This window comes from Rhineura floridana, chromosome 9 (genome assembly GCF_030035675.1).
Source record: "Rhineura floridana isolate rRhiFlo1 chromosome 9, rRhiFlo1.hap2, whole genome shotgun sequence".
Classification (NCBI taxonomy): domain Eukaryota; kingdom Metazoa; phylum Chordata; class Lepidosauria; order Squamata; family Rhineuridae; genus Rhineura; species Rhineura floridana.
This window is the reverse complement of record NC_084488.1, coordinates 127,752,048-127,775,813: the sequence shown is the minus strand read 5'-3', so window position 1 is coordinate 127,775,813 and position 23,766 is coordinate 127,752,048. Positions and strand designations below refer to the sequence as shown.

The 23,766-nt window shown below is 45.7% G+C and overlaps 1 protein-coding gene across 1 annotated transcript in view; it reads left to right on the top strand.

Moving 5' to 3' along the window:
* LOC133363705 (maestro heat-like repeat family member 5) overlaps window positions 1–22,249 on the top strand; it is a 116,613-nt gene extending 94,364 nt beyond the window's left edge. The window contains exons 29-34 of the mRNA XM_061582974.1: window positions 6,766–6,868; window positions 15,134–15,208; window positions 19,788–19,881; window positions 20,299–20,351; window positions 21,744–21,896; window positions 22,095–22,249. Of these exons, the coding sequence (XP_061438958.1) occupies window positions 6,766–6,868; window positions 15,134–15,208; window positions 19,788–19,881; window positions 20,299–20,351; window positions 21,744–21,896; window positions 22,095–22,249 (633 nt within the window). The remainder of the gene's footprint in view (window positions 1–6,765; window positions 6,869–15,133; window positions 15,209–19,787; window positions 19,882–20,298; window positions 20,352–21,743; window positions 21,897–22,094) is intronic.
* Window positions 22,250–23,766: the final 1,517 nt, after the last annotated feature.

The following is a 23,766-nucleotide window of genomic DNA, read 5'->3' as shown; positions in this document are numbered from 1 at the left end:
GTTCTGTGGGCTCCTGTCTGTCAGCCTCAGTGGTAGCCCAATCTCCAGCAACCGGGTCAGAGCCCTGAGCCGGGTCAGAGCCCTGAGCCTGGTCTGGCCCCTTAGCTGTTGCCTCTGCAGTCTCCAACTGTGGGTCTTTGTTGCTGCTGGATTCTGGGGTCATCATGACCCTGCTCTTCCAGCTACTAAGATGTGCTATGTGCTCCAGCCTGGGGAAGATCAGCCCATGCCAAAGGCTCAGCCTGCTACGTCTGCCTTCCCACAGCCTCCCCCCAACTCCATGACAATGCCGTTTCCAGAGGAATTTGAGAGGGTGCGGAGAACAGAATGGGAAACCATTCCAATAGCGAAGAAGAGAACCTGCAAGTCATACCCCAGTATCTGTTTAGAACCACCAAAACCAGCCTTAGGCCCTGATCCTTGTGTGGCGGTAAACTGCAGTGGAACTGCAGAGTCTCTCATCCATCTTCCAGATATTTCTTCTCCTCCTCCTCCTCAACCCTCAGCAAGGAATCAAAGCAACACCCGTCCACCTGATGCTCAACATTAGATGGCAGGGGGAGGGGCTGCCACACTTTGCATGTGTAGACTCAACATACATCAGGCCAGTGGGTGTAGGAGGTGATGACTCAGGGGTTATGCCTTGGAATTTGCACATCACCACAGGAATATATTCATAGCCTCCCCAACATCCAAGTCTCTTGCAGCCCCCCACCCCAAGAGTTTCTTTGGCAATTGAACACCTGCAAATGATCTGCACTCCACTGAACAGTTCCAGCCTCAGACACCAGTGGAGAGGTCTGCTCCATATTGTGCTTTGTTAAAAAAAAAAAAAATGACGAAGACACCAGATGCATCCTAGGCTTGAAGAGGCTCAACAAGTATTTGAGGAAAAAACGCTTCATAGTGGAGACTCCAAGTTCCATCATGCAGGCAGTCTTGGAGAAAGAGATCATGTCATCCACTGACCTGCTGAAAGCATATCTTCAGCACAGGACACTCTGTGTGTGTGTCTATAGCAAGGTGCCCTCAGCTATCATGGAGAAACCAGATGGCATTTGTTATTAATCTGTTTCTTAAACGTCAGTGAAACACAGAATAAAAACGTTAAAAAAATAAAAGCAAAACAGGTAAAATGCATAAATAAAACTGTTAAAATCAACAACTAGGGAAAACAATTTCAGCAAACTTTCAGTGGCCATAACCACTCAGCTTATGAGGCCCAAGGCCTGTCTGAAGAAAAGCACCTGTGCCTAACAGAGCCTCACTTGGCAAGGAGCACCAGCACCTGGGAACAGCAAAGAACAGAGAGTATGTACAAGGCTGGGAACACACTTCATAACATCCTCCTCTCCTGGCATCACCATAGGTCTCTCTGCAGCATCATTTCTCAGCCACCCTCTCTCCTTTTCTTCCTTCCTGCCTTCCAGTGCTGGCCCTATAATCAGGCAGAATGAGGCAGCTGCCTCAGGTGGCAGGCATGGGACGGATGTTGGGTGCAGGGCTGGTGGGCATGACTGTGAGAAAAATGCCTCGCGGCCCTTGGGCCACATGCCTCCCATCCCTATTGCCCTATATTGTCAACCAGGGATCATAACTGATGGATGGTTTAGAAAGCAAGTAAATAAATGACAGAGTGACACAAAGCCATACCTGATAGCATTGCTGACCAATATCTTAATCTAGATACCGTTTGAGATCTTGGAGGGAGTACTTGTTAGAAGAGAAGGCTTATGTTAATCTTCTGTTTTCATTCTCTGCAATAAAAATGGCAAGACACACACCAGTACCAAAGTAGCCTCAAAAGCTGCACTTCCCCTTTGCTCATATAGGCCACCTAAGCACTCAAGTCAAAATGTGCTCATCTTGATTGCACAGCAAAAGCTTTTGCGGCTCTGGAGGCCAGTACAAGGGCGTAAGAACATAAGAAGAGCCTGCTGGATCAGGCCAGTGGCCCATCTAACATAAGAACATAAGAACATAAGAAGAGCCTGCTGGATCAGGCCAGTGGCCCATCCAGTCCAGCATTCTGTTCTCACAGTGGCCAACCAGGTGCCTGGGGGAAGCCCGCAAGCAGGACCCGAGTGCAAGAACACTCTCCCCTCCTGAGGCTTCCGGCAACTGGTTTTCAGAAGCATGCTGCCTCTGCCTAGGGTGGCAGAGCACAGCCATCATGGCTAGTAGCCATTGATAGCCCTGTCCTCCATGAATTTGTCTAATCTTCTTTTAAAGCCATCCAAGCTGGTGGCCATTACTGCATCTTGTGGGAGCAAATTCCATAGTTTAACTATGCGCTGAGTAAAGAAGGACTTCCTTTTGTCTGTCCTGAATCTTCCAACATTCAGCTTCTTTGAATGTCCACGAGTTCTAGTATTATGAGAGAGGGAGAAGAACTTTTCTCTATCCACTTTCTCAATGCCATGCATAATTTGATACACTTCTATCATGTCTCCTCTGACCCGCCTTTTCTCTAAACTAAAAAGCCCCAAATGCTGCCACCCTAGTCAGAGGCAGCATGCTTCTGAAAACCAGTTGCTGGAAGCCTCAGGAGGGGAGAGTGTTCTTGCACTCAGGTCCTGCTTGCAGGCTTCCCCCAGGCACCTGGTTGGCCACTGTGAGAACAGGATGCTGGACTAGATGGGCCACTGGCCTGATCCAGCAGGCTCTTCTTATGTTCTTAACCTTTCCTCGTAAGGGAGTAGCTCCATCCCCTTGATCATTCTGGTTGCCCTCTTCTGAACCTTTTCCAACTCTATAATATCCTTAGAATCATAGAATCATAGAGTTGGAAGGGGCCTTGTAGGCCATCGAGTCCAACCCCCTGCTCACAGCAGGAAATCCACAGCTAGAGCATCTCCCGTAGATAGCTGTCCAGCCTCTGTTTGAAGACATCCAGCGAAGGGGATCCCACAACCTCCCTAGGCAGTCGGTTCCATTGCCCAACTGCCCTTACTGTCAAGAAGTTCTTTCTAATGTCAAATCAGAATCTACGCTCCTGCAACTTAAAACCATTAGACCTAGTCCTACCTCTGGGGCAGCAGTGAACAAATCTGTACCCTCCTCTATGTGACAGCCCTTCAGGTACTTAAAGAGTGTAATCATGTAGCCCCTCAGCCTTCTCTTCACCAGACTGAACATGCCAAGTTCCTTCAACCTTTCCTCATAAGACTTGTTCTCCATACCGGCTATCATCCTCGTCGCCCTCTTCTGAACCCGCTCTAACTTGTCTATATCTTTCTTAAAATGAGGCGCTTAGAACTGAACGCAGTATTCCAGATGAGGCCTGACTAATGCAGAATATAGTGGGACTATTACTTCCCTCGACCTGGAAACAATAGCTCTGTTTATGCATCCCAAAACCGTGTTTGCCTTTTTTGCCGCAGCATCACTCTGCTGGGTCATGTTCAACTTGCGATCCACTACAATTCCAAGGTTCTTCTCACACGCACTACTGCTAAGCCGGGTATTTCCCATCCTGTACCCGTGCATTTTGTTTTTGTGGCCTAAATGCAGAATCCTTTTTGAGATGAGGCGACCAGAACTGTACACAGTATTCCAAATGCGGCCGCACCATAGATTTATACAACGGCATTATGATATCGGCTGTTTTATTTTCAATACCTTTCCTAATTATCCCTAGCATGGAATTTGCCTTTTTCACAGCTGCCGCACACTGGGTCGACATTTTCATCGTGCTGTCCACTACAACCCCGAGGTCTCTCTCCTGGTCGGTCACTGCCAGTTCAGACCCCATGAGCGTATATGTGAAATGAAGATTTTTTGCTCCAATATGCATAATTTTACACTTGTTTATATTGAATTGCATTTGCCATTTTTCCGCCCATTCACTCAGTTTGGAGAGGTCTTTTTGGAGCTCTTCGCAATCCCTTTTTGTTTTAACAACCCTGAACAATTTAGTGTCGTCAGCAAACTTGGCCACTTCACTGCTCACTCCTAATTCTAGGTCATTAATGAACAAGTTGAAAAGTACAGGTCCCAATACCGATCCTTGAGGGACTCCATTTTCTACAGCCCTCCACTGGGAGAACTGTCCGTTTATTCCTACTCTCTGCTTTCTGCTTCTTAACCAATTCCTTATCCACAAGAGGACCTCTCCTCTTATTCCATGACTGCTAAGCTTCCTCAGAAGTCTTTGGTGAGGTACCTTGTCAAACGCTTTTTGAAAGTCTAAGTACACTATGTGCACTGGATCACCTCTATCTATATGCTTGTTGACACTCTCAAAGAATTATAATAGGTTACTGAGACAGGACTTTCCCTTGCAGAAGCCATGCTGGCTCTGCTTCAGCAAGGCTTGTTCTTCTATGTGCTTAGCATCCCTTATTGTCTTCTTGCATTTTTGCCTCTAAGAGCTTCCTTGACTTTGCTCATTAACCATGCTGGGATCTTCTTGGCCCTGGCGGTAACTTTTCTGATCTGCAGTATGCACTCCAGTTGAGCTTCTAATATAGTGTTTTTAAACAACTTCCAAGCATTTTCGAGTGATGTGACCCTCTGGACTTTGTTTTTCAGCTTTCTTTTGACCAATCCCCTCATTTTTGTGCAGTTTCCTCTTTTGAAGTCAAATGTGACCATGTTGGATTTTCTTGGCAATTGGCCATTTACATGTATGTTTAATTTAATAACACTATGGTCACTGCTCCCAATCGGTTCAACAACACTTACATCTCGCACCAGGTCCCGGTCCCCACTGAGGATTAAGTCCAGGGTTGCCGTCCCTCTGGTCGGTTCCATGACCAACTGGTCTAGGGAACAGTCATTTAGAATATCTAGAAATTTTGCTTCTTTGTCATGACTGGAACACATATGCGGCCAGACTATGTCTGGGTAGTTGAAGTCACCCATTACTACCACATTTCCTAGTTTGGATGCTTCCTCAATTTCATATCTCATCTCAAGGTCTCCCTGAGCATTTTGATCAGGGGGACGATAGATCGTTCCCAGTATTAAATCCCTCCTGGGGCATGGTATCACCACCCACAACGATTCTGTGGAGGAGTCCACCTCTTTTGGGGTTTCGAGCTTGCTGGATTCAATGCCTTCTTTCACGTATAGAGCGACTCCGCCACCAATACGTCCTTCCCTGTGCTTCTGATATAGTTTATATCCAGGGATAACCGTATCCCACTGGTTTTCTCCATTCCACCAGGTCTCCGTTATGCTCACTATATCAATGCTCTTCTCTAAGACCAAGCACTCCAGTTCTCCCATCTTAGTTCGGAGGCTCCTAGCATTAGCATACAGGCACTTGTAAGCAGTGTCTCTCTTCAAGTGTCTTTGGCACTTGTGGTTTGGCCTGTGGTAATTTTGCCCTTCTGAATTGATATCCTGTGCCCCTGCTCTCACAATGCCTACTTCTAGGCCTACCCCTTTTAAAACTTCATCATTTCTTTGGTCTTTATCCTGGGGGGAGGTTTATTCCAAACCAGACCTTCCTCAGCTCCTGTCGGGTTTCCCCCCTCAGTCAGTTTAAAAGCTGCTCTGCCATCTTTTTAATTTTAAGTGCCAGCAGTCTGGTTCCATTCTGGTTCAAGTGGAGCCCATCCCTTTTGTACAGGCCCGGCTTGTCCCAAAATGTTCCCCAGTGCCTAACAAATCCAAACCCTTCCACCCGACACCATTGTCTCATCCACGCATTGAGACTGCAAAGCTGTGCCTGTCTGGCTGGTCCTGGAGAGCCAGGAGCTCATTGCACGGAGAGCACACCCACGACTTCTGTCCAACAGGCAGATAGTCGTACATGCTGCAGGCAGTGCAAAACACTGGAAAGCCCCCACACCCCTGCTGGCTTCTTACCTGCATAGTTTTGTTTAAGGTTTATTACGTCAATGGGTTGGAAATTGCAGTTTAGTTGAGGTCAGGGAACAGACGGGCAGAGTGGGGGGGGCTGGCCTCCTCGCCCTGCTGTTGAACTCGCTCTGCTGCTTAACTCACCTTGACGCTTTGTCAGCTGGGGCCTTGATGCTTCGTCAGCTGGGGCTCCCTCTAGCTCGTGGAGCAGGCTCCCTCGCTAGGGTGCTCTGAATTTATATGTGTGGCTGGTTCCTCCCACTGAAGCGAGGAGCATCCCTGGCACAGAGTATGAGGTTGGAGACTTAGCAGTAGAAGCCCCGACTTTGATTAGATTTAGTGCATGGGAAGAGAATGGCTGCTTGGCCCTCCTTGTGGCCAGGCATCAATTGCTCTATAGCAGCCTGGTCAGTGGAAGGTCATTTGATGCTGTGCATTGCCCCATTGGCCTAACAGCCTCCCTAAAAGTGCTACTTATCTCTGGGCTCCCCTGCAACTGCAGAACCCAAGATGCGCTCTGCAAAAGCCCTCAAGGCATTTCCACTGTTGCTGTAGTGCTTAAGTTTAACAAGCAAGTCACCAATGCATAGCAAATGCTACGTTCCTCTTTCAACAAGCCTTTTAAGTAGAGACCTTATCCCAGCCTGTGTCTGGGCTGGAATTGCTTTTTAATATGTTTTTAAAGACGTTTTTTAAAGATGTTTTCAAAAATATTTTGTTTTAATATGTCGTTAAAAATGTTTTGTTTTAATATGTTTTAAAGTGCTTTTTAGTGTTTTTGTTTGCTGCCCTGGGATCCTTCTGGGATGAAGGGCAGGACATAAATTAAATTAAATTAAATTAAATATTAAATTAAATTAAAGTTTAACCTGTCTATAGGGATAGTTCCAAAACGGCCAAGGAAGCAAACATTCACTTGTAATGTGTGCCTGCCTCTTTTTTCTTCCTCTGCAGATGAGGAACAACCACGATAACATACACATTTTCATATCCCAGGCCTTGGGATACCTCCATCATCCCCTGGTAGAAATCAGGCATGCAGCAGCACGATTTACAGGTATGTAGGAAATGATGTTCCTCACCCCTTCTGAGGAATGGCTCTACTGCCGGTCAGTCCCTCTGGCAATACAGTCAGAACTAATCTCTCTCTCTCTCTGCCCCCCTCCACTGCCATCACTCCCATTTGAATACTTAATATTCTTCACAAAGTTTCTGAATGCATGAATACCCAACAAACCTTTGTTATTTGACTTTATCTTGAGGCTGAAGTTGGCAAATTTTGAGTGCAGTGCTTTACATGTTTATTTGAGTTCAATGGGTAAATGTTTATAGGACATTATGTGTGTGTTATATTCCTTCAAGTCGATTATGACTTATGGTGAACCTATGAATCAGCAACCTCCAGTAGCATCTGTTGTAAGCAACCCTGTTCAGATCTTGTAAGTTCAGGTCTGTGGCTTCCTTTATGGAATCAATCCATCTCTTGTTTTGGCCTTCCTCTTTTTCTACTCCCTTCTGTTTTTCCCAGCATTATTGTCTTTTCTAGTAAATCATGTCTTCTCATTATGTGTCCAAAGTATGAAAACCTCAGTTTCATCATTTTAGCTTCTGGTGACAGTTCTGGTTTAATTTGTTCTAACACCCAATGATTTGTCTTTTTCGCAGTCCATGGTATGTGGAAAGCTCTCCTCCCACACCACATTTCAATTGATTTGATTTTTCTCTTACCACTTTTTTCACTGTCCAATTTTCACATCCATACATAGAGATAGGAAATACCATGGTCTGAATGATCCTTAGTGTTCAGTGATACATCTTTGCATTTGAGGACCTTTTCTAGTTCTCTCATAGCTGCACTCCCCAGTCCTAGCCTTCTTCTAATTTCTTGACTATAGTCTCCATTTTGGTTGACGACTGTGCCAAGGTATTGATAATCCTTCACAAGTTCAATGTCCTCATTATCAACTTTGAAGTCACATAAATCTTCTGTTGTCATTACTTTAGTCTTCTTGATGTTCAGCTGCACTCCTGCTTTTGTGCTTTCCTCTTTAACTTTCATCAGCATTCGTTTCAAATCGTTACTGGTTTCTGCTAGTAGTATGGTATCGTCTGCATATCTTAAATTATTGGTATGTCTCCCTCCAAATTTCACATCTCCATCTTGGTCCAATCCCGCTTTCCGTATGATATGTTCTGTGTATAGATTAAACAAATAGGGTGATAAAATACACTCCTGTCTCACACCCTTTCCGATGGACAACTAGTTGGTGTCTGCATATTCCTCTTGGCCAGAGTATAGGTTGCACATCAGAACAATCAGATGCTATGACATCCCCATTTCTTTTCAGGCATTCCATAGTTTTTCATCATCTACACAATCAAAGGCTTTGCTGTAATCTATAAAACACAGGGTGATTTTCTTCTGAAATTCCTTGATCCAGCATATGTCTGCAATATCTCTGGTGCCTCCTCCCTTTCTAAATCCAGCTTGGACATCTGGCATTTCTCACTCCATATATGGTAAGAGCCTTTGTTGTAGAATCTTGAGGATTACTTTACTTGCATAGAATATTAAGGCAATAGTTTGATAATTACTGCATTCCCTGGGGTCCCCTTTCTTTGGAATTGGGATGTATATTGAACTCTTCCAGTCTGTGGGCAATTGTTTTATTTTCTTTATTTGTTGACAATTTTTTGTCAAAATTTGGACAGATTCTGTCTCAGTAACTTATAGCAGCTCAGTTGGTATTCCATCTATTCCTGGTGATTTGTTTCTTCCAAGTATTGCAAGAGCAGCTTTCACCTCACATCCTAAAATTTCTGGTTCTTCTTCATACTGTTCCTCCGTGAATGAATTTGTCATCCTTGCATCTCTTTTATAGAGTTCTTCAGTGTATTGCTTCCATCTTCCTTTTATTTCATCTCGGTCAGTCAGTGTGTTCCCCTGTTGATTATTCAACATCCCTACTCTTGGTCTGAATTTCCCTTTGATTTCTCTACTCTTTTGGAATAGGGCTCTTGTTCTACCTTTTTATTATCTTCTATTTCTGTACAATAATTATTCTAGTAATTCTCTTTGTCCCTACGTACTAGTTGCTGTATTATTGCATTTAGGATTCTAACCATGTTTCTCTCTTTCTTTTGCTTTCCTTCTATCTTTAACCATTTTAAGAGTTTCTTCAGTCATCCATTGAAGTCTTTCTCTCTTTTTAACTGGAGGTATTGTCTTTTTGCATTCTTCCCTGATAATGTCTTTGACTTCATTCCATAGTTCTTCTGGTTCTCTGTCAACTAAGTTTAAAGCCTCAAATATGTTCTGTATTTGATCTTTATATTCTTCTGGGATGTTATTTATATTGTATTTTGGTATTATGATTGCTTTGTTGTTCTTCTTTAGCTTTACTCTGATTTTCATTACCAGTTCATGATCTGTACCGCAGTATGCTCCTGGTCTTGTTTTCACAGAAAGTATGGAACTTCTCCATCTTCTGCTACCAATTATATAATCAATTTGATTCTTGTATTGACCATTTGGTGATGTCCACGTGTACAGTCATCTTTTTGGTTGCTCAAAAAATGTGTTTGCAAGAAACAAATTATTGGCTTCACAGAATTCAGTAAGTCTTTCTCCTGCTTTATTTCTATCTCCTAAGACCAATTTCCCCACAATTCCAAGTTCTTCTGTTCCCTACTTTTACATTCCAGTCCCCCATGATTATCAGAACATCTTGTTTTGGTGTGTGATCAGCTTCTTCCTGTACTTCTGCGTAAAATCTCTCCAATTCCTCTTCTACATTTGCTGTTGGAGCATAGACTTGGATGATGGTTATGTTAATAGGTTTCCCATTAAATCTCATTGATATAACTTGCTCAGACCTTGCGTTGTAGCTCCTAATTGATTTTGCTACATCACTTCTCACAATTAAAGCAACTCTGTTTCTTCTTAATTTCTCATTTCCTGCATAAAATATTTTGTAGCTGCCTGATTGAAAATGTCCCATTCCCGTCCATTTTAATTCACTCACACCAAGTATTGTAATGTTGATGCATTCCATTTCTTGCTTGACAATTTCTAGCTTTCCCTGGTTCATGCTTCTCACATTCCATGTTCCTATTGTGTACACTGTACAACTCCAGACTCTCCTTTCGCATCTGTGTATATCAACTTCTTTCGGATTTGACCCAGTGGTGTTATTAGTCACAGCACTACTCGTACTTGTCTGGTGTTCTTCCCCAGTAGCTCGGTGAGTGCCTTCTGACCTGGGGGTCTCATCTTCCAGCATTATCTCATGTTGCATTTTGGATAGTCTGTTCATAGGGTTTTCATGGTAAAAGGTATTCAGAAGTGGTTTACCACTGCCTTCCTCTGAGTTTGGATGCATCTTAGTCTGGTGTCTCAGCTTTGACCATTCCGCCTTGGGTGACCCTGCTATGAGTCTAGCCATAGGACATTATAGGCCTTAGTAAATTTTGTATCGCATTCATCCATTCATTTAATCAATCTGGAATTGCCCCTTAATTGGGGGAGGTTTTTTTTTAAATAGTTGTACTTTGATGTCAAATTTAAAAAATCAGGAGTTTAATTTTGGGATAAAACATCAACATCAAAAACTGAATTGTGAATTTTGTAATTCATCAAAATTACACACAGAGAAAGATTGAATTTCAGCTCAATTAGAGAACAGGATCAGATGGGCATCAACTACCAGAGTCCTCTAGTCAATTCCAGCTTGTGCACACTAGACCTGGTCTGGTTGCTAGGTCACAGGGGTGTGGCCAATGGCAACCACAGGGGCGCGGTCAAGTTGTTGAGGCTTTCTCCCTATCCTCCTTCCTCACAAAGCTACTATGAACACTGAAGTATTACAATTTTACAAATAGTTAGAAGCTTCCTAAATTGAAAGGTGTCTTACTTTGGTTCAGAAGGGGCCCTCCTTTCACAGTTGCTTCTCTTCTGGGAGAAATGTTGCATGCCCCCCACCTGTTTCCCTAGCCTCCTCCTTTGTAAAGAAACAGTGGACACTTAAAGATTGGAGTTTTATTAATACTTAGCACTTGTGTCAAAAGGGCTCCCTGCTGTCATAATTTCTAATGTGGGTTCATGTCAATGCAACTGTACATTACTCAGATGTAAACCCCACTGATTTCCATGGGGATTGCTCCCTGATAAGTATGTACAGGACTGCAGCCTGAATTGGTTAATATTAAAAGTGCTGCACAGGACAGTTAACATAAATTTCCAGGCCTATTGGAAAAGATTATTCCCGTTCCCCAACTTATTAACTTCTACATCTTTTTTCCAGAATATGGAATAAGGTTCAGGGATATTAAGTGGGCCTGGGAAACCAGGATTAAAAACCATGACACTCATTGTGTGACCTTGGGCTAGTCACTGTTGCTGTCTAATTTACCTCACAGGGTTGCTGTGAGGATAACATGGGGAGAAAGGAGACCCATGAATGCCATCTTGAGCTCCCTGGAAGAAGGGTGGAATGGATATAAACATAATACTGATAAATAAGGAAAAAACAAAATTAAAAAATTTCCCTCCAGTCTGCCAGCTCCCAATTTTGAATTAGTAGAAGGGACCCAGGCTTGCACTCATGAAAAAAGCTTTACCTAAAAATCAAAGAAAAAAGAATCTGGAACACAGCTAGGATATTCAGGCCTACAAGCACTGGACTTCACATGTAGGTCCTTCGCAAATCCAGTGTGTGGCTGTCTGCTAGGACAAGCTTGCCTGGATGGGATGTGCAGGCAGGGTGCAATCCATGATCTCCTACTACAGAAAGGTCTGCACACCGAGTTCTCCTCTGAACCGTCCTACTGTTTGTAATAATACTTTAAGTTTGCCAAAGTGTTTTATAGTCTTTTTATCCTCACAACAACCCTGTAAAGCAGTACAAGTTTAGCAAAACAACAAAAAGAACAGTGCTACCACCTTCAACAATGTTTGGGGGCCGCAGTCCACTTCATCAGATGTATCATTCTTGGTAATCCATGAAAGTGTATGGAATAATGTATTTGCTAACCTCTAAAGTGCTACTTGAGTATCGTTTCATTTCTGTTGTAAGCCATGGCTGGCTGGCTGCCCCTTTGATTGAAAAGATACCAGAGTAATGCACCCAACACCACACAATCAGCCAGTGACAAAGAGAAGGATTTCTAAGTTAACAGAGCAATCCAACTCAGGGGAAGTCAGCTTAAGTTGTGTTGGAGCAAGACAGAGATGCTGGCACAAAGTTCCACTGCATCCAGTTACTATTCAGGAGCCTCTGGGTTGGCTGTACACTGGCACAGCCAGCAGCTGCAAATAGGAACCAGAAAGTAAAAGCCTGCTCTCCCAAATACTCCTACCAGGGAGTAAGCCCTCTTCATTGACTTCTATTGCAATTATCTTCTTACACCAACCTTTTCCCCAGGGTAACTTTTACCTAGATTGGGACCTGCAGGAGCACTCTGAACACAAGTTGGATGTGGCCTGTCACCCTTCCTGCGGCCCCTCCCCTGACACACCTCAGGCACACCGCTTTTTCAGGCCTTACGTTTGCTTACACCAGCTCCACTTGAGCCAGGCCAGGCTGAGGGACCCAGCTGGCTCAGCTGGAGATCCACCACATCCAACTCCCCTCAGCCCAGCATAAAGGCAAGCTGGATTGCACCCTAAGTCTCCAAGTCCTCTGGTGTGCTTGTTTTTTTAAAGGTATAAAGACAAGGAGGCTCTTGCCAATTGACTTACTCAGAAGGACAAATGTGCAGGCACTATTCTATCCAATCAAAGTGTGATGCAACCTAAGGGGTTTAACTATGAGCACCACCAACTCCTTCTCGCAAACATAGCCTCCTCTCACAGACCTGTGCTGAGGAGACATGATTAGGAACTATAATCAGCAGAGATAAATGGCATAAACATGCACAGGGTGCCCCTGCCTCACCAATGGGGAACCTCTGTTTGTTTTTAATAAGGTGATTCCGCAACAGGTATCTTTTGCCTAAACAATACCTCTTATAAAATCACCACAGTAGCAGAGGCAGCTGCACCAGGCCAAAGGCCCATCTGGTCCAACATCTTGTTCTCACAGTAGCCAGCCAAACAAATTCATCTCAAGAGAACCAGGAATGCAAAACCTCTGCACTTCTCTCAAACCTAAAGACACATATTTAGCTACCGTTCCAAATTAAATACCAACAGAGGCACACAGAGCATTTTTAAACTTGAAGAAAACAGGAATGCAGAACCTCCATATTTCTCTCAGACCTAGATACACAAACTCTACAGTTCTAGCGTGTTAAAAGTTGCAACAATTTCTCTCCCATTCACAAAATTAATGGAAATGATTAAGTAAAAATAGATATTATAGAAAAATACTCATACACTCTGTCCACCATTGCTCTCTCTTAACAATTACTAATTTTAAAAAATCTGCTCAACTAGCAACCACACCCTTCTCCTGGCTAACTACAAAGAATGTGCTTTGAGGTGTTGGCTTCAAGAGAACAGCTCTGAGTATGCTCAGACTGCCCATCAAGACAGCCCTACTAGGCCTATACAGAGACTGCTGGTTACTCCTCATAGCAACAGATGGAGTAAGAGCCTTCCAAGACCAGGCAGAAAACAGGCAGTCCCCTTAAAATTCTAATGTCGCTCACATGGGTTTTCCACTTAGAGACATATGGGAGGGACCTCTTTGCCATAGCTATACTTGGTTGCAGAGACCTGATTGGCCAGGAAACAAGAAGCTGATTAGCCAGAGAATAGTAGATTGACAGAAATGTTTGCTTCAGTGAGTTCACATAGAAGTGTAAAATGTGTGTGGAATAGTAAAGAGTGTGTAGCTTTGAGATTTTTATTGGGTGGGGAGTTAAAAGAATTGCTTGGCAATCCTTAGGAGGGCTGTGCCCCGGTGCCTCACTGCCCCCAGAAACATTCTTCCCTTCCCATCATTGTGGCCTTACTAACGATAGAAAGTTCTCAAGCCTAGAGACGCACTTCTGTCACTTCTTGCCCTGAATTTTGGTGATGGCACAGAGAAGTGATTTTGATTCTACCTTCGGCCGATGGTTTCCTCCTGGAAGGGCAGGATATAAATTTAATAAATAAATAAATTTGTCTGCCAGAGAACCTCTGAGTGTTACAAGGGCTTGTGAGGTGCATTTGGCCAGGCCTTTGGGGCCCCATTCTGGCCCTCTTGGTCCCCTCCCACCCATCAGGTGGTCAGCAGAAGCTGCTAAAGGGAAGAGGCCATTGCACAACGTTGCAGCTCCTTTCTTTGCAAGAACATCAAAGCAGACTGGGGCTGGGGGAAATGTCTCAACAGAGAGGAAGACTTTTATTCCTTACAAATATGCAAAAAGTGTCCATGCATTTTGCAACTGCATGCATGCAATTTTTAGGTTATTGCAACTGCATTTTGACATTTGAAGCTATGAATAACTATAAGACAGTAATAGTTCAGCTGCCTTCTGCTTGTGGAATTACACAGAGAATGAAACTTGAATAGAGTTACCAAGAATTATATATATATATATGCTTCTGTTTCCATAGGCAATAGCTCTGTGTGTGCATATCTGTCCTGCCTTGAAGAATATGCCCGCTCTCCCTCTGCAGCTACATATTGCAGGGGGAGCCCAGCTGTCTTTCAAGTCAGGCTGTCTGCCATTACTGATCTCCTCACTGAGGAACTCCTAATAAGCATCCAAGGACTTCCTCCCTGAAATACATATTGGAAAGTCCTGCCCTGAAGGGTCATGCATTGGCAGTCAAATACAAGTGAGGACACAGCAGGGTAAAAAAGGGAGCACAATGGGACATCCTGGACTACCTGAAGGGTGTGTGCAGATGCCACTGAATGGATCCCTGTGGGTACCTGCGGTGCACACAACAGGCTGCTATGGGCAGCAGCCTATCCCAGCAAGGGGTCCAGGCAGTTGCAAGGCCCTGTCCTGTGAAAGTTGCAGTGAGCTTCAGACAGGGCAAGGCCAGGCATCATGTGCTTCAGTCCTGGCAAACTCCTATGAAATGCGTAATTGACACCAACATTTATTTGGTTTCCTGCCTTAATATGAAAATTAGCCACATGAGAATAAAAGAACACTTTGCTTTTGAAATGTTGCCTTCAACACACTCATGTGTGTGTGTTTGCATTTGCAAACTATTTGTCAGGTATGCTTTAAGTTGGATTCCTGTGTCCAGCAGGGTTGCACTCAATGGCCTTGTAGGCCGCCTCCAACTCTACTGTTCTGTGATTCTATGATCCGAGGAGTCTTTAGTGGTACTCGGAGGACAAGCCAAAACTGTTTCATTATGTTCATTTCTGTATAGGTCACACTCTCAACAATTACAGCTCAGAGCTGTCAAAAAACCTTGAACAGGAGGACATTTTCTACCTGAACAAAGGTAAGGTTGGAGAGGGCCCCCTTCAGTGTTGCTCATGGCGGGCTTTGGGGAAAAAGAGGAACCAAATATTCACGAGTGATTCTGAGAGAGTTGTTTTAGCTGCCTCTGTAAATGCAGTGCTGGCCTTAGACTTTCTGCTATATGGGAAGCAAAGTCCACACACTGGACTAGATGATTTAACTCTTATGATCACTACTACAGACACTTACCTGATCACCCTTCTTCAGCAATGTGTTTGGCCATAGCATGGAGAACTTCATCAGGAGAGCTTTAAACTGAATCCTAAGGGGAAGGGAGATGTGCACTTGGCAGAAACAAATGATGAAGGCTTGTGCACAGTAACAGGAATGACAGAAAGGCTCTACTGGAGCCCAGTAATGCTCTTCATAAAAATGTAGGAAGGAAGCCAAGCCATAAATCACATAGTCCTTGATGTATTTAATGCCCCGAGTATGGGAAACAAACATGATGAACTTGAAAACTTAATACAGAAGAGTAAATACGACTTTATAGGTATAACTGAAACTTGGTGGGAAAACTCCCTTGACTAGAATACAGCATTTTAAGGATATAACTTATTCAGAAAGAACAGGAGGAATAGAAAGGGAGGCGTAGGCGTGCTATATGTTAAAAATATATATCCCTGCACAGAATGACAGGAGGATGAGCTTGGTAGCTCCACCGAGAGTATCTGGATTAAAACAAATGGGGCAAGGAATAAAAGGAATGTGGTGGTTGGCATCTACTACTGACCATCCAATCAAGGAGAAGACAAGGATGAAACTTTGTAAAGCAAATTGCCAATGTTTTGAGGAGGCATGATGTAGTAGTAATGGGGATTACACCGTTATCTGTTGGGAGACAAATTCTGCCAAACACAGCCCCTCCAAGAAATTCCTGGCTTGTGTTAGAAATAACTTTCTCCTACAGAAAATGGAAGCAGCAACTAGAGGCTCAGCTATCCTTGACTAAATATAGTTTCCAAATCGCATGAAGTATTGGTTTCCCTCTATTCGGCACTGGTTAGGCCTCATCTTGAGTACTGTGTCCAGTTCTGGACACCACACTTTAAGAAGGATGCAGACAAACTGGAACAGGTTCAGAGGAGGGCAACAAGGATGATCAGGGGACTGGAAACAAAGCCCGATGAGGAGAGACTGAAAGAACTGGGCATGTTTAGCCTGGGGAAGAGAAGACTAAGGGGAGATATGATAGCACTCTTCAAGTACTTGAAAGGTTGCCACTCAGAGGAGGGCCAGGATCTCTTCTCGATGGTCCCACAGTCCAGGACATGGAATAATGGGCTCAAGTTACAGGAAGCCAGATTTTGACTGAACATTAGGAAAAACTTCCTGTTAGAGCGGTATGACAGTGGAACCAATTCCTAGGGAGCTGGTGGGCTTAACACTGGAGGCATTCAAGCGGTCATTCATTCATTCATTGGCGATCACTTGTGGCCGAGTAAGATTGTCTTCCAGGGTAAGGTCTTTAACAGTGGGTCTGTAAGTGACTGTGGAGGCCAATTCTGGATCCACACAGCCTCCCACAGTGAGGACATAGGTTTCCAGATGGAAGGTGGTCACAATGAGGATTTGCTTGATGTGCCTTCCGCTTAGCTCATTGGGTGTTGGACTTATAGGACCCTTTCAGCACTATGATTCTATGATTCCATGACTTGATTCTAACCAATAGGGATGATTTGGTGGATGAAGTGGCATTTACAAGAACATTTGGGGAAAGTGACCATGCTATTCTAAATGTAAATGTACTGCCTTCAAGTCGATTCCGACTTATGGTGACCCTATGAATAGGATTTTCATGAGGCTGAGAAGCAGTGACTGGCCCAAGGTCACCCAGTGAGCTTCATGGCTATGTGGGGATTCGAACCATGGTCTCCCAGGTTGTAGTCCAACACCTTAACCACTACACCACACTGGCTCTCTATGCTGTACTAGAGTTCTTGATTTTATTTTATTTATTTATTTATTTCATTACATTTTTATACCCCCCTCCCCCATAGCCGAAGGTCTCTGGGCGGTTTACAACAATTAATTTTAAAGGAAGCAAAAGCTTAGAGTAATATGCGTACCCTGGACTTCAGGAAACCCTATTTTAATAAACTCAGAACAATGGTAAGTAAGGTTCCGTGGCAAGTGACCCTAGCAAGAAAAGGAGTCCAAGATGGAAGGGAGTTTCTAAGAGAGGAAATTATAAAGGCACAATGGCAAACAATTCCCTCAAGGAAAAAGGGGAGAAGACAGCAGAAGAAGCCAATGTGGCTTCACAGAAAGCATAGAGATCACCTGAAAACAAAAAAGGACACATACAGGAAGTGGAAGGACGGCCAGACCACAAAGGAAGAGTACAGATGGGTAGCACGGAATTGCAGGAATGACATCAGGAAGGCTAAAGCTGAGAATGAGCTGAGGTTAGTGAGAGATGCCAAAAGCAACAGAACAGCTTTCTTCAAGTACATGCATAGTAAAAGAGAGATAAAAGAAACAGTGGCACAGCTACTCAGAGAGGATGGCAAAATGATAACAGATTGGATTCCTGTATTGAGCAGGAGGTTGGACTCGATGGCCTTATAGGCCCCTTCCAATTCTATGATTCTGTGTTCTATGGCATCCTCTAGGATGCACACCTTAACATGGAGAGGGGGTTTGAGAGTGTTGAACAAGCTGAGAGCGATGGCGTCAGGAGTCTAGACCAAGAGGCTAGAGTCCTAGCAGGGGCACCCAAGGCGGAATGGTCAAAGCCGAGTCACCAGAAACGAATGCTGATGAAAGTTAAAGAGGAAAGCACAAAAGCAGGACTACAGCTGAATGTCAAGAAGACTAAAGTAATGACAACAGAAGATTTATATAACTTTAAAGTTGACAATGAGGACATTGAACTTGTCAAGGATTATCAATACCTTGGCACAGTCAAAATGGAGACAATAGTCAAGAAATCAGAATAAGGCTAGGACTGGGGAGGGCAGCTATGGGAGAACTAGAAAAAGTCCTCAAATGCAAAGATGTATCATTGAACACCAAAGTCAGGATCATTCAGACCATGGCATTCCCAATCTCTATGTATGGATGTGAAAGTTGGACAGTGAAAAAAACGGGTAAGAGACAAACAAACTCATTTGAAATGTGGTGTTGGAGGAGAGCTTTGCGCGTACCATGGACCGCGAAAAAGACAAATAATTGGGTGTCAGAAGATATTAAACCAGAACTGTCACTAGAAGCTAAAATGATAAAACTGAGGTTTTCATACTTTGGACACATAATGAGAAGACATGATTCACTAGAAAAGACAATAATGCTGGGGAAAACAGAAGGGAGTAGAAAAAGAGGAAGGCCAAAACAAGAGATGGATTGATTCCATCAAGGAAGCCACAGACCTGAACTTACAAGATCTGAACAGGGTGATTCATGACAGATGCTCTTGGAGGTTGCTGATTCATAGGGTCACCATAAGTCGTAATCTACTTGAAGGCACATAACAACTGAGTTTTCTATGTTGTATTTCTGCATTTCTAAACCACTTGATATTTAAAAATCTCTAAGCAGTATACAAAATTACCACATAAAAACAATACACAGTATCATTTATTTTTATGTGGTAATTTTTTATACTGCTTAGAGATTTTTAAATATCAAGCAGTTTATAAATGCTTTTAAATAAAAATTAATGTCTGCAACATGCTGGGCTGGGCTGGAGGTCCTGCTGTGGCCCACCAGATGTTGAATTCCCAACAGCTGCCACAGCCAGCATGGCCAATGGTCAGGGATGATGATGGTGGTGATGGAAGTTGTAGTCCAGCAATATCTGGAGGGCGATGGCTCCCTATCTCTGCTTTAGGGGAAGGACAGCAGGGTGTTTAGTTGAAGAAGAGAAGGGCAAGGTTTTGCATCCTATTCCCAAGAGCCATGATAATTTCCTAGCCTGAAAATAGGAGGTGAGACACTGGAGAAGTCCAGTTCACCTGGCATCACTAGCAGCTGAGGCAGCAGGGATGGACACCCTGAGCTTCTAGATCCACAGATCTCTGCAATAAAAGAACCAGGGGAAGAGGTGGGGTCCAGCAGCTGTGGGATGTGAGTCACACCTTCCTCTGCTTCTTCATGGAAAGCCAATGGGCCAGTGTAACTGTGGTGTGGAGGAAAGGATTGCTGTTGTTGCTCCCAGAAGCATGCCCAGAGGCCATCTCTGGCCACCAAGTGGAAGGAAGGGGCTGTTGCACTGGAGGAGGCACCACATGTTATATCCTCACAGAGAAAGCAGCTTGAGACATGAAAAAAGGGCTTGAGCTTGGCCCTGGATGGGTGGTCCTGGGTGGAACGCAATGGGGAGGAAGGCTTTTCCCATCTATGAAGGGTCTACAAAAGTGAGTCCCTTATACACAGACTGACAGCATGAGCCTCCAAGAGGGTATGTGGTACGCGAGGCTGGCCATTCTATGGTTGCTATGGGGAGATGGGGCCATAATTGTTGATATGGTTGGCAACATCAAAGTGATTGGGGGTTATTAGCACTTGCAGGGACCAACACAATCCTACTTTATCACCTGCCATCCTCTTTGCTCTAGTTTTCCAGGAGATGGAAGCAAGCCCAGATCCCAGCATGGTACACTTTGCAAAAACGTATCGGGTGGTTTTGCAGAAACTGTCTGTGAAACGGAGGTAAGCAGTGAGGAAAGCAGGTGGGGCCCCTCCAGGTCCAAATAATGCCTTAGTCAGTATAAGGAAAGCTACTGAGGAAATGTGGGGAGCTTCAATAAGCCTGAGGGCTCTGCACAATGGTGTGTGCTTGTGCAGACACAAACATGACACTGTCCCGGGGGGGGGGCACAGAGGTATGACTGCAGGGGACTGCCCAAGGCGTGACATGAGGGCACTCTGCCTGGTTCCACCTCTGGTGGATGTGGGGGGGATTAGTAAACTGTATTTGGAGGAGGAGGAGGGCTAGGCTGCCAAGGGCCACAGTTCCAGACTTGCATGAGAGGCCTGAAAGAACAGGGAAGGTGCCCAGAGAAGCCTGCTCAGCACCTTCCTCTCCAGAGGACTGCTGGAGAGAGTGAAGTGGTGTCTCCTCCACAGGCTCACTGGAGCTGGAGAAAAGAGTGCTGAAGTGACTGACAGCAGCCGTGGAGGTGAGACCCTGCTCATGCCCCTGCCCCTTTGAGCCCGCCCAGCTGCACCCCATTCCTTCCACCTGTTGGGGGTTGCTCAGATGGCGCTCTGGCTGGGCCAAGGAGGCCCTCTAGTGACTGCTGACACCTCCCACCCCACACTGGAGGCAGGACCTGGGGAGGGTTTAAGGCCCCCTGAGGGGGAGCCAGACACTTGGTTTGCATCCTCCATCACTGAGGAAGCCAAGCCACTGGTGTCTCCCGAAAGGGTGTGGGCTTGGGAGGTGAGCCTGAGAGGCAGCTCAGACCTGAGGTGCTGCTGAGGACTGCCTGGGGCCACCTGTATAGGCCCCCGGGGATTCCAGGTGCAGCAAGACACACAGATGATATGCCTAACCAATAGAAGTGCTCAGCCAGCCAGGGCTGCAGACTAGGCTGCTATCTGGGAGACAGAAGGCTGGCTGAAGACCTTCCTACTTTTGACGACAAGCCCAGTGGCAAGAGGCATTGGGGAGAGTCAAGGCCCAGCACCAAAGCTCCATGACAAGGGCCAGGCCTTCAGCCTCCTTGCCCACTCGGCAGAGCCCACCTTCTGCAGCTTTGAGACCAGATACCAGTTGGCTGCAGCATGTGCAACCTGGTCAGCGCTGAGAGAGCCCACACGCGCACGTGCGAGGGAGAGCTCCTGTACATTGAATGTATCTGGGTGCCATACAGAGCACACCTCAGAAGAGAAGCACAGAAAGGGTGGAGAAAGCTACAAAGACCCCCACCTCAGTGAGATGCTGTGAAGAAGGCACCTCCACCCCACCCCACGAGCAGTCTGCCAGGGACATGGACTGAGCCCACCCATCCTAGCAGCCATCCAAAGCAGTCACAGGCTACCAGTGCTTGTGCTCCAAAGACTCTGTTGGGCCACTGGAGGGGCACAGCATTTGCCCAAAGAGAAGGGGCACCCTTTAGACCTCTGAAGAGCCCAGGTGGCCTTTTTTATTTTTGCAGGATCACAAGCACCAGACACTGGGAAGGGGCTCCTTTGTTTCCTTTCTACTGAGCTGGTGGACCAAGGGCTCTCTAGCTGTGGCTGAGGGCGCCCTTCCCTGCTTGCCAACACGGGGGCAGGAAGCAGACTGGCAGGGCACTGCTCCCTTATGAAGATATGGTGGCACGTCACTGTTGACAGTTGTCACAGTTAGGAGGTTGCTGGGTGGCCCTGCTCACCCTCCCGCCCCTTCTCCAGATCTGTACTAACCTCACAGAGATGGGCCCTGATTTGTCCCTTTCCAGGAACCTGGCACAAAGTTAGGCATTATGGTTGAGTATGCCTGGCTGGGGTGGGGCTGCTTTGGCCATAAAAAGTGTGTGTGTGTGTAGACTGAGAGGTTAACACTGTGTGTTTCCCCCACCCCAAAGAGAAACAGCTCAGCGAGTGTGAAAGCAGAGCCCCCAGCCCGCTGCTGTTGCTGCCGCCAGAATCCCCGCTGCCACGATCCCCAGCACTGGAGGGGAGTGAAGTTCTGAGCATGCACAGTCCCCGGCGAACCAGGCGCATGGTCACTGAACGAGGTATTGCTCGGGAAGGGCTAGTTGACCAAGAGTCTGGCCCAGACATGCCTCAGGCTGCAGTGCAGAGAGGCCCTGACTCCAAAGGGCCGGGAGGGAGGGCTTAAGTGGCCCTTGCTTGCCTCAGGTGCCAGTCTCTCTCAGGAAAGGACGAAGTGGGGGTGGCTTAATGTGAATGCTGCACACTTGGACTTATTATAGGCAAGCAGCCTGGTGCGTCCAGCGAAAGAAACAGACGGCATCCAGTTGAAGCTCCAGCTGGGATCTCCACTTCCAGAAAGGACCCCAGTGCTGAGAGAAAGCAAAGCCCTCAGCATGCAGGTGCTCACCTGAGCCAGGTGGACCATTGGCCATAAAGGTATCTCTTTAGGAAAGTCTCTTTGCTAGCCAAGCATTCCAGGCCCTCCCAGAGCTGTTGATATTGGGACACTCATGGGTGAAAAACATCCCAGGGAGCCAAGCCAAATCCAGACCCTCAGCTCCCGGCATCACCGCTAGCATCGCCTCTTCCTTCAGCCAAGGAACCCATTTGTGAGCTTTTGAAGGCAGCATGAGACTGTGCAGTTAAAAATGTTTCCCTTCAATGATGGTGGGTGGGTGGGCTTTTTTTCCTTTTTCAATTTAGAAATGGGAATATAGAACATTTTCTATTTCAGTAGCAGACTGAAGACAAGAATGGTTTTATATTTGAACCAGTTAAGATCTCCTCAGCATTTTTAACGGGTCCTGATTTCAATGGAGTATTGATAGCTTCTGTTGCCCACTGGCTTTTCTATTCAATCTCAGTCCTATGAATAGACGGGCTGATTTTTCACATTTTAAGTTTGCAGCTGATTGGTGGATTACTGTAAACAACCATTGCTTGCAGACAGTCTGTAAAATGTACAGCCTGCAATTGGGCATCAGCTGCAGTATCCAAAGTTCAGACTGGCAATAGCAGCTCTGCTGCTCCCTGAAGCCACAGAAGCCCCTGGCCCTCCTGCCTGGGTTTGGCCCTGCTGAGCAGCTGGATGGAGGGACCTGCTTCAGGCGGGAATTGGCTATCCTTGCTCCTGCAGCAAAAGGCACCTCAAGCCAGGCTTCCCATGTGAAAAGGAAATGCACGGTCTTTCCAGTGTCCCAAGAGTGGAATTTCCTTAGCTCCAAAGGGAGGCCATAGCACCAAAGCCCTCTGTCTCAAACAGCCCCCTCCCAAGCCCTCATACCCCATGGATCAGCGGTCCCTTTGTGCAACCCAGATGGGGCGGCAGCTGCATGCCCTCCCCCCCCCACTTAAAGGCTCTAACTCAACACCCAAGGGCTGCCAGAGGATTTTAGGCATGCCCTTGCCAGCGAGAGCCATTTCCACATGCTTTCCTGAAGCCTGAATGGTACCTGAAGGCCAGCTGCTCAAACCCAGGGTGGGTTCTCCATGGCTAAAGTCTCTCAATGCTTTCAGGCTGTTCGCCAGTGGTGTGCTTGGAGGCACCTGCAGCAGACATCTACTCCTACTTGCGTTCTGAGGACTCCACATAGGCACTTGCTGCTGCCCTCTCCCCAGAAGACACCAGGGCTGCTCACTTCTTCTACAGAAGGTACAGGAGTCAAGGCTGGTCTCCTGACTACTGTGCTTGTTTTGTTCTTTAATGACTTCAAAGGCCCCCACAGGCTAAATACACCTGAATAGCACTTTCACACACTACTCAGAATGCTCAAAGATAATTTTGAGCTTAGTTCTGAAAGGAATCCCTTTCCTTAGGCCCTTCAGATAAGTCTCAAACTGCATTGGACTCAGATTTAAGTGGCACACAGAGCTACATTTTCAGAACTTGGGAAGTGGCTTTGGACTGGTTCACACATGCACGTCCACCACTAAAACTGCACTTGCAGCAGC